Source organism: Lolium rigidum, unplaced genomic scaffold, assembly GCF_022539505.1.
Source record: "Lolium rigidum isolate FL_2022 unplaced genomic scaffold, APGP_CSIRO_Lrig_0.1 contig_10342_1, whole genome shotgun sequence".
NCBI lineage: Eukaryota > Viridiplantae > Streptophyta > Magnoliopsida > Poales > Poaceae > Lolium > Lolium rigidum.
Genome location: NW_025899792.1, coordinates 38,335 through 48,228, shown reverse-complemented (window position 1 = coordinate 48,228; position 9,894 = coordinate 38,335). Strand labels below are relative to the sequence as shown.

Here is a 9,894-nt window from a genome sequence, read left to right as displayed (position 1 = left end):
TGATCATGTTAGGCAGCTCACAAGATCCGACAATGAAGCACATGAGGAGAAGACAACCATCTAGCTACCGCTATGGACCCATAGTCCAGGGGTGAACTACTCACTCATCACTCCGGAGGCGACCATGGCGGTGAAGAGTCCTCCCGGGAGATGATTCCCCTCTCCGGCAGGGTGCCGGAGGTGATCTCCGGAATCCCCCGAGATGGGATTGGCGGCGGCGGCGTCTCGCGAAGGTTTTCCGTATCGTGGCTCTCGGCATCGGGGGTTTCGCGACGAAGGCTTTAAGTAGGCGGAAGGGCAACGCGGGGGCCACACGAGGGCCCCACACGCCGTGGCCGCGCGGCCAAGGGCCGGGCCGCGCCGCCCTGTTGTGTCGGCGCCTCGTGGCCCCACTTCCTTTCCCCTCGGTCTTCCGGAAGCTTCGTGCAAAAATAGGACCCCGGGCGTTGATTTCGTCCAATTCCGAGAATATTTCCTTTGTAGGATTTCGAAACCAAAAACAGCAGAAAACAAAGAATCGGCTCTTCGGCATCTCGTTAATAGGTTAGTGCCGGAAAATGCATAAATACGACATATAATGTGTATAAAACATGTAGATATCATCAATAATGTGGCATGGAACATAAGAAATTATCGATACGTTGGAGACGTATCATCCCCCGCGCGAATTTGGAAACTAGACCGGCGCGAGCAGTCCAGAAGCGATGGACGTCCTCGCCGCCGCAGCTACCGCCATGGATGCGGAGCAAACCCTCGCACCCGCCGCCGCCCCACACTCCCTCGTAGCCGAGGCCATAGCCAGAATGGACGCTGCAGCTCCGGCGGAAGCAAAGCGGGCCGCCACCGGCGGCGGTCGGGAGGCAAAGCCGAAGGCGGCAAAGAAGATGCTCTCCACGGAGGAGAAAATCGTGGAGGCCGCGAAGCGTCGCGGGCGGCGCAAGAACCAGAAGATCAAGACTGCCGCGGCTGAAAGGACACGGATGTCGCCTAGAGGGGGGTGAATAGGCGATATAAAACTTTTACGAGATGGGCTTAACAAATGCGGAATAAAACTAGCGTTTACTTTGTCAAGTCCAAAGCCTATATACTATTGGTCACATATGTGCACAACAACTTATTCTAAGCAATGGTTCATCTATGTGCACCAACAACTTATGCTAAGCAATACAAGCAAGTATGTGATAGCAAGATATATATAACTTCAAGCACGATGGCTATCACAAGGTAAAGTGCATAAGTAAAGAGCTCGGGTATAGAGATAACCGAGGCACGCGGGAGACGATGATTTATCCCGGAGTTCACACTCTTGCGAGTGCTAATCTCCGGTGGAGAGGTGCGGTGGCTTAGTGCTCCCGAAGCCACAAGAGGCTCACCTTGAGGTGTGGTTGCTCGATGCACACCAACGCCACAAAGGCCTCACCCCAAGATGCGGTACTCACACCACACACCGAACGCCACGAAGGCGCCTCACCTAAATCTCCGGTGACCCTCGCCACAAAGGCCTAGGTCACGGTTCCACTAAGGGATTTCCTTCGAGGCGGAAACCGGGCCTTACACAAAGATTGGGGCACACTTCCACAACTTAATTGGAGGCTCCCAACAAATCGCCACAAAGGCCTAGAATCCGTCTAGGGTTCCACGAACCCAAGAGTAACAACCTTCTTGCTTTCACCACCACGAATCACCGTGGAGAACTCAAACCGATGCACCAAATGCAATGGCAAGAACACCACAAAGATGCTCAAGTCCTTCTCTCTCAAATTCCAACAAAGCTACAAAAGCTATTGGGGGAATAAGAGAGGAAGAACAAAGAGGAGAACACAAAATTCTCCAAGATCTAGATCCCAAAGATTCACTCACAAAGAGATGATTTGGTTTGGTCAAAGTGTGGATCTAGATCCTCTCAATCTTTCTCTCAAATAGATGCAAGAATCATGGGAAGGGGAGAAAGATCTCAAGCTTCAAAATGTCAACAACAATGGAGGAGAGAGAGGCTTGAGAGAGAGGAGGAAGAAGAAGGAGCTTGGATCCAAAACCAAGAGAGAGAGGGGGCTTAAAAAGGAGGCCCCAATTTTTCTACCCGTTGGAGGCTGCATCGCGCGAGGGAGAAGGGACCGGTAGTACCGGCCCTTGGTGGCCGGTACTACCGGCCAGTGTTGGCAGGAGGTGGCGGAGGGTGAGCTGCGGGCTGGGAGGGGGGAGGCCGGAGCCTCCGGCCATGGTACCGGCTGGGGTACCGCCGAACCTCCCCACAACCCTGGAACCCTACTGCGAGGCTTGGCGCCTAAGCGGTACCGCGGGCGGTACCGAGCCCGGAGGCTCCAGCCATGGTGAGGCCGGTGGTACCGCCCGTGCCTCCGGCGGCTGCCCCTCCTCCCCTTTTTCCTTTCTTTTACTTTTCTTTCTTTTAAACCCAAATATGAAATGCAAATATCTTGAGATTGGAGAATCCAAACGAGATGAAACCAATTTTGTTGGAAAGAGGTCGACAAGAGCTATCCCTACAAAATATGGAAACTAGTGGGGAGTGATTTTCTATTATTTTTAGAGGTGCAACACCTCAACATGAGAAACCGAGAAAATCACCAAACTCGAAAACGCAACAAGTGATAAACCTGAAATCCATTTTCGATGAACTAGAGCTTGTCATGAGGATAAGCACAAGCTCTAAAACATCACATGGATAAGATCCAAATAACAATCAAGAAAGATGATGCAAGGATGCAAAGGTTTGAGCTCTCTCCGAACGATACGATCGAGTTACTCACTCGAGAGCCCTCTTGATAGTAAAGCAACTAAACTATAAACCGGTCTCCAACTACACTATGAGACCGGTGAGAAAGAAACCCTATCAAGAGCAAACCTTATACTTGAGCATTCCACTTGAGCTCGATGACGACGATCTTGACCTCAACAAGATGGAACGCCTTTCTTGCTTGTGCTTGCTTGACGAAGTCTTGTGGATTGCTCCCCCATAATCCACCATGGGAGAGCTTCTTCTGGCGCATCTTCACATAACCATGACCACCATGTGGATTGCTCCCCCATAATACACCATGGGAGAGCTTCTTCTTCGGCGCATCTTCACATATCCATGATCACCATATGGATGGCAAGACTCAAGCAAAGGATCTCTTCGAGATGGCTCATCTTGAACTTGCACTTCATTTCTTCATTCTTCATCATGTTGATGTCTTGAGATAACTTGAGGGCTCACTTCATGTTCATCTTCAAGACATACTTGACACTTGATATCCTTCATCAATTTCTTCTTATTGCAACCTTGAAGCCAACATATAGTTCAAGCATTGCCTATGGACAACACCTATAAATATAACTCAATGCAAACATTAGTCCATTGGGATTGTCATTAATTACCAAAACCACACATGGGGGCTCCATGCACTTTCAGCGGCTGCCAACCAACAGGCCTGGCAGATGCAGATCAAAGCCGGCGTCGCGCAAGTAGCCCTCCATCCGAGCTTAGCAGAGGGCTACATGCTCGTCAAGAAAGAGGGGATGGCCGTCATCGCGCCTCCGGCCTCGTCGGTGAGCTCGGTAAGTTCCCAGCTGCGCCCTGGAACTCCCGCTCCCTTGCAGGGCCACGCGGCGTCGCGGTTCGCCTCCGGCCTGCCGCCGGTGAAGTTGACCGGGGCGGCGGTTCCCGACCTCAACCAGACGCTTAGAAGGGGTGACTCCTGCCCGGGCGTGACATAGAAGATGCGCCAGGTGCCGGAGGAGAGCATGCCGCAGCCCCGCATCCTGTTCGACGAAATGGCGCCGCCTGCCCCGATGATGGACGACCCGGTACGTGAGCTCTGTCAATGTGTGCGAGTGTCGTGTATCATGCGTCTGATGTCCGGTCGTTCGTAGGACTATTGGAAGGACCGCCATGATTCAGACATCCAGGAAATTATCTACGGCGGCGGCTTCGTTCGCGATGATCGGGCCGGGACAGGCGCGCATGATGACTGGCCACCAACGCAAGATGCGGAGGACATCGAGACCGCACGGTTGTTCGCCACCCAGCAGACGCAGCCAACACCCGTGTCCGTCGACGACTTCGACGACGCGCCAACACAGCCTATCCCCACGGACATTGCGACGAAGAAGAAGGGCAAGAGCTTGAGGACACAAGGCTTCATTGACGACGAGGATAAGTGTTTGTGTGAAGCATGGCTGACAACGACCCATGATTGTATCAATGGTGCCCAGCAAAAGGGCAAGGTCTATTGGGCCAAGGTCTTGCAACAGTACAACGAGACGAGGATGCACCCGCCCTACCATATCACAGGCCCTCGGACGGAAGAGTCCCTCCGGGAAAGATGGAACTACATCAAACAAGAGACAAGCAAGTTCCGCTCGGCGGTCGAACATGCTATTAACAACCCCGTAAGCGGCATTGGCGTCATGACAGTGGTAAACACGATACAACCATCATCATTCTACACAATTTGCTTCATTGCGTCAATTTGCGTCATTGTACATCGTTGGCGGCTATGATTGCAGGTATCTCGCGCCTTGGAGAAGTTCAGGGCGACGCACAAGAAGGGCTTCCATATGGTCCATTGTTGGGAGGTGCTCAAAGACAACAACAAGTGGATGATAAGCTTTGCGTCCTACCAATAAGCTGTGAAGAATAGGACAACGATCACCCTCGACGGCGAAGACGACGATCAAGGCCGTCCAGTCCTTCCACCTCGTCCACGAGGCCATAAGGCTACCAAGGCCGATCTTGTCCGGGAGGCGCAGGCCATTGCGTTCACGCAGAGCATGAAGAAGATAATGGCCGACAACCGTGCCGCCATGGCTGCTAGGGACGAGAAGAGGCGTCTGGAAAAAGAGGCCGCAGCTGCCATCTACCAGAACCTCGCCAAGGAGGTCCTCGATGTCCAAAGGCTGGACATCGAGGCCAAAAAGGCAGACGCCGAGGCCAAATTGCGTGCAGAAGACACAAGGATCATGCTTGCCGACTTGAGCAGCGTCGACAACGACACCAGGGCATGGTTCATGAAGAGGCGCGCCGAAATCCACGCGCGAGACGCCTGATCGCTGGCGTCATGCGCCCAGCACCTTGGCCTCCTTTTGGACTTTTTTTTTAATTGCTGTTCAGGCCTTGTTGTGCTCCTTTTGCTCCATGTTAGAGTATATGTCGGTTAGGGATAGATTAGGTAGGGATAGATTTGTTTTTTGTCTTCTACTCCAAGTCGGTCCCTTGTACTCCTATATATACTCACCCATGAGGCTCAATACAACATCCATCATATTCCGCATATATCTCTCCCTCTAACCTTCTACATGGTATCAGAGCGGCACACTCCTTGACCTAGCCGCCGCAAAGTTTCCGCGCCGCGCCGCCCCTGGGGAGGTCGATCTCCATGATCTACTCCGGGGGCCGCGCAACCCGTATGAGGGTTCGTTCGCCGATCCGTTGATCCGCTGCCCTCAAGTCTTTTTTTTTCAATCCGTAGATTGGTTTTCTTTTTGCGTCGCCGGTCGAGCGACCGGCGTTTTCTTTTTTGGTTTACCGATCATAGATCGGATTGAGTCGCCCATCGCCGTCGTCCACTTGCGCCTCTACTCCAACAATGGCATCGACCTGCACCGGCCAACCGCACGGCACAGCCGCACGCGCCGCACACGGGGCGCCCCTACGTGCGATGCAGCAGGTTGTTTCGCCTGCACGGTCTCCATCGCCGGTTCATCTTCGCCGTCATAACCGGGACTACATCGAAAATGCCGCCATCGACTCCGATCTGCGTGTCGTTCACGCCATGGCGCGTACAGCGCTGCCGTCGGTCTGATCAACCGATAGCGCGCACGTCTCCACCAAGCACGTCCCCGAGCACGTGCCTACCACTGATCGAGCTACGGGTTGCCGCTGCGTCGCCCCTTCGGGCCGCAGTGCCGCCGCCTTTGGTCCATGCTACCGGCCTCCAACGCGCCTTCCGAGGCATGTGCCGGTGGCCTCCCGCCGCTGCACCGACTCGCGCCCTGCAGCCATGCCGGCCCCTCAGGCCGTGACGTGACCGCACGCAGTTTACTTCGCCGTCCCCCGCGCACTGACGTCCGAGGCCACAACAACGCCGCCCCTTCGGCGCGGGTCACCTCCGTCCGCGCATGGTCTTCGTCACGCCGCCGGGTCTTCCTCGCCTACTTCGTGTACCACGCCGCGCCTCTCCACCCCAGGTCGCCGCCGGGCTCGCCAACCACTCCAGGTCGCGCTGGGCTCGCCGACCACCGCAAACGCCCGTCTAGGCGTCCAGCATGACCACCCCGGGTCACCGCTGGGTTAGTCGCCTTCTACGTCTTCGTCCACTACATCTCCGCCGCAAGCGTCCTCGCATCTTTCCCGACTACGACACCTGCTACTCTACTCCGGCAACTGTCGTTGAGTCTTCCTCTGCTATGTCTACTCCGACATGGCGCGCCATTTGTACTGGTCCCATCCTACGCATGCACGGTGCTGGCAACACCGCCGCGTGCCTTCGTCCCCGACGCGTCCCCGGGCCTGGCAAGCTCGGATCGGCGCCTCGCCTTCCTCGACTTCGTCTTGCGTACTCAGTTCTGGCAAAACCGGAGTATGCCTTCGTCCCCGATGTGCGCCTAGTTCTGGCAAAACTATGGTTGCACTTCGTCCTCGACGGCTCCGACTGCATCGACTTCGGCATCGACAACCTCCACGACTGCCTCGACACGTCTCCGTCACTCTCCTCTCGCACTACACGCTTGCGGCTACATCAACATCGGCACCCGCCCACGACATCGCCACGGCAATCCCTCGCGCGGCTCCCTCGACCAAAGGTTGCAGCACCCACGCTCACGGCTACCTCGACATCGGCACAAAGGGCTACCACCTCGCCTGAGACTCACCAGCTTCCTCTACAGTCCAAGCTAGTGCGCCGCGACACCGTCCACGAGGCAGCTCACTGGTTCTACTTCGGTTTCTCTCCAGTCTGATCGTCCGCGACGTTCCAGTTGTTCACGACGCTACCGCTACGACTGCGGGGGATGTTAGAGTATATGTCGGTTAGGGATAGATTAGGTAGGGATAGATTTGTTTTTTGTCTTCTACTCCAAGTCGGTCCCTTGTACTCCTATATATACTCGCCCATGAGGCTCAATACAACATCCATCATATTCCGCATATATCTCTCCCTCTATCCTTCTACACTCCACTTTGCGCCGTACGAGCTGCAAAGTGTGATGAACTTATTTCAGCCCTCAATTTGCGGCTGTATTTTGGTGCAAAGTCGACGCTATTTCATGGCCTGCGCCGAAAATGCGTCTCCCCGCTGGAGGCGACGGACAATTTGGACGTCCGAAATGCGTCGCGCCGGCTGGAGATGCCGTAATGGGGTAAACTGTAGTTACCCCCTTCACATTCCCGGATTCCCCAAACTGTCCCTTGTTGGATCCCCTCCCTTTCAGTTCGCCACACCTCTTCTCGCTGCTCCACGCCGTCGCCGCCATGGCCGACCGCCTCCTCCTGCTCGCCCTGGTCCTCGCCTCCGCCGCATCCGTCCTCATAGCCTCCCCAGTCGACGCCGCGCGTCCGTGCGACACCCTCCTCATCTCCTCCAACTCGGCCAACGCCAACCCGAGCAACGACCCCGACCACAGCGCACCCCTCGCCACGACGGTCATCACCGTCTTCCGCGTCCGCCGCTTCGGGCCCCATCTCCTCCGCGCCCACGGCCACGCGCAACCCCACCTCAACCGCCACCACCACCTGCACTCCATCCCCGCGAACATCCAGATCCGCCACCCCGAGCTGCCAGAGCTCCCACACTCTGCGGCAGGCGCCGCCGCCAGTATCCAGGAGCGCCTCAATGGCATCCTGATGGTAGTCGTCGGGATCCTCACCGCCGCTTCCGTGTACCTCGTCTGGTCCGTAATCACCGGCACCGGCGCGCTCTCCCACTACGACGACGAGGCGCCCGACTCCGGGAGCCCCAAGAAGGTCGGCTACGTCATCATCTCCACCGAGGCCCACGGAGGCGGTAAGAACTAGGGCGTACGTAGGGTTTGGTAGATCCCCCAGCAGTGGCAAGTATTGCTGTTCATCTGTTGCATAACAGTTCATGAAATGTCTCTGTGATGTGTAGCTGGGGAGTAGTAGTAGTAGTGAACTAGTGATGTAGCCTCCATGTGTGTACGCCCTTGATGCGCAATTACATTTGTGAAATGTGCTTTGTTTGTAATCAACTTATTGTTCGGATGCTTGGCGATGTTGTGAATTGTTACTCTCATGTATTTCGTTAGATGGTACTGTCACTCTTGAGAATCGTTGACGATCTGTTTCTTGGTCCATTCAAGTGTCAAACAGCTCTCTTGTATTTCTCCGCATTGGTGCTGCTACCTGGTATAAGCACTTCCAAAGTTCCATTTTCCCACTACCGACAATAGCTAATCGCTTACTTGCTTGGTCATGTATTCATTGGTATGTCTTATTGAGTTATTATCTGAACTGTTGATGGCCATGGATGTACAGTCTTTGCTTTTTAACCAGACAAGGTTATCTGATGTATTGCTCACTAGTTGTCTTGTACTTGGTTTGGTCACTAGCTTATATGTTTGACAGGAAGGTCAGAGTCATACTGTACGTATACGTAGTATATTTGGTTGATGATCAGAACCTGACCATGGCATTGCCGCTTAAGGTTTGAACTTGGTGAGCGGGGCGGCAGCACCTTCGGCCATGCCTCTCTGGAGTGTTTGTACGACACCTTGGTGTGCTTTTCTGTAGGAGTACCTTCTGAAGGTTAGATATAGGGTCAAGGATCTTGACTTTGCTGTTGAACTCGGATCATTCTGGTGGCCCTCCTCAGCCTGCTCTTAGCTTTGTCATAGTGGCCAAAAGAGGAGAAACTTACAACATTATGGGTGAAGGAGGAGAAGGTAACAGTGATCTTCAACTATGCTGCTTGGCTGCCTGATTATCCTACGGTTTGTAGAGTAGTATCAACTATATGTATTGGTCTTCTCTTTTCTTTTTTGTGCGGTTGGCAAGTAGTATTTGATTATTTTGCTGCAACGGATCTTGTGTGGTTGGTCATATTCATTGGTATGAATCATTGAGTTATCCAAACTGTTGATCTTTTCGAAAAAAATCCAAACTGTTGATGGCCATGGATGTACAGTCTTTGCTTTTTAACCAGAAAAGGTTATCTGATGTGTTGGTTTTAGACACGGCATAAAATTGCTCACTAGTAGTAGTCTTGTACTTGGTTAGGTCACTAGCTCATATGTTTGACAGGAAGGTTGGTATACGTAGTACATTTGCTTGATGATCAGAAGCTGACCCTGGCATTGTTGCGTAAGGTTTGAACTTGGTCAGCGGTAGCATCTTCGAACTTTGGTCATGCCTCTGGCAGTGCCAGACCCAAGAATGTTTCGAAGCCTGCAAAATTAAAGGCTTAGGATGTTAATTTTTTCCAAATTGCCAGGAGAGAACACCTGATGTAATGTGATGTTCTGCCAGCAAGCCAAGGATGCTAGATCCGCGAATGCTCTCTGGAGTGCTTGTACAACACTGGGTGATGGAGGAGAAGGTGATCCAACTATGCTGCTTGACTGCCTGATTATCCTACAGTTTGTAGAATAGTGTCAACTATGTATTGATCTTCTCTTTTTGTTTTTGTGCGGTTGGCAAGTACTCCCTCTGTTCCATAATGTCAGAGGTTTTCGCAAACTGTTTTAGTTTGCCAAAACGTCCTATATTATGGATCAGACTGATAGTATCTGATTATTTTGCTGTCAGGATCTCGTGCCCATTGCATTGCTCTCGTAGTAGAGGCTGCAACCTGCGTACACGTTAGTACTTGCCCTTTTCCAAGCAACATGGTTTACATAAGATGCATGATAACATTCGTTACAATTTTCGGAGCTGTT

The 9,894-nt window shown here is 53.2% G+C and overlaps 1 protein-coding gene across 1 annotated transcript; it reads left to right on the top strand.

Annotated features, from left to right (window-relative positions):
- The first annotated feature begins 7,417 nt into the window (after window positions 1–7,417).
- On the top strand, window positions 7,418–8,264 carry LOC124680219. The gene has a single exon (XM_047215311.1). It carries the CDS (start codon window positions 7,472–7,474, stop codon window positions 8,012–8,014), a length of 543 nt encoding a protein of 180 aa, XP_047071267.1. The 5' UTR covers window positions 7,418–7,471; the 3' UTR covers window positions 8,015–8,264.
- Window positions 8,265–9,894: the final 1,630 nt, after the last annotated feature.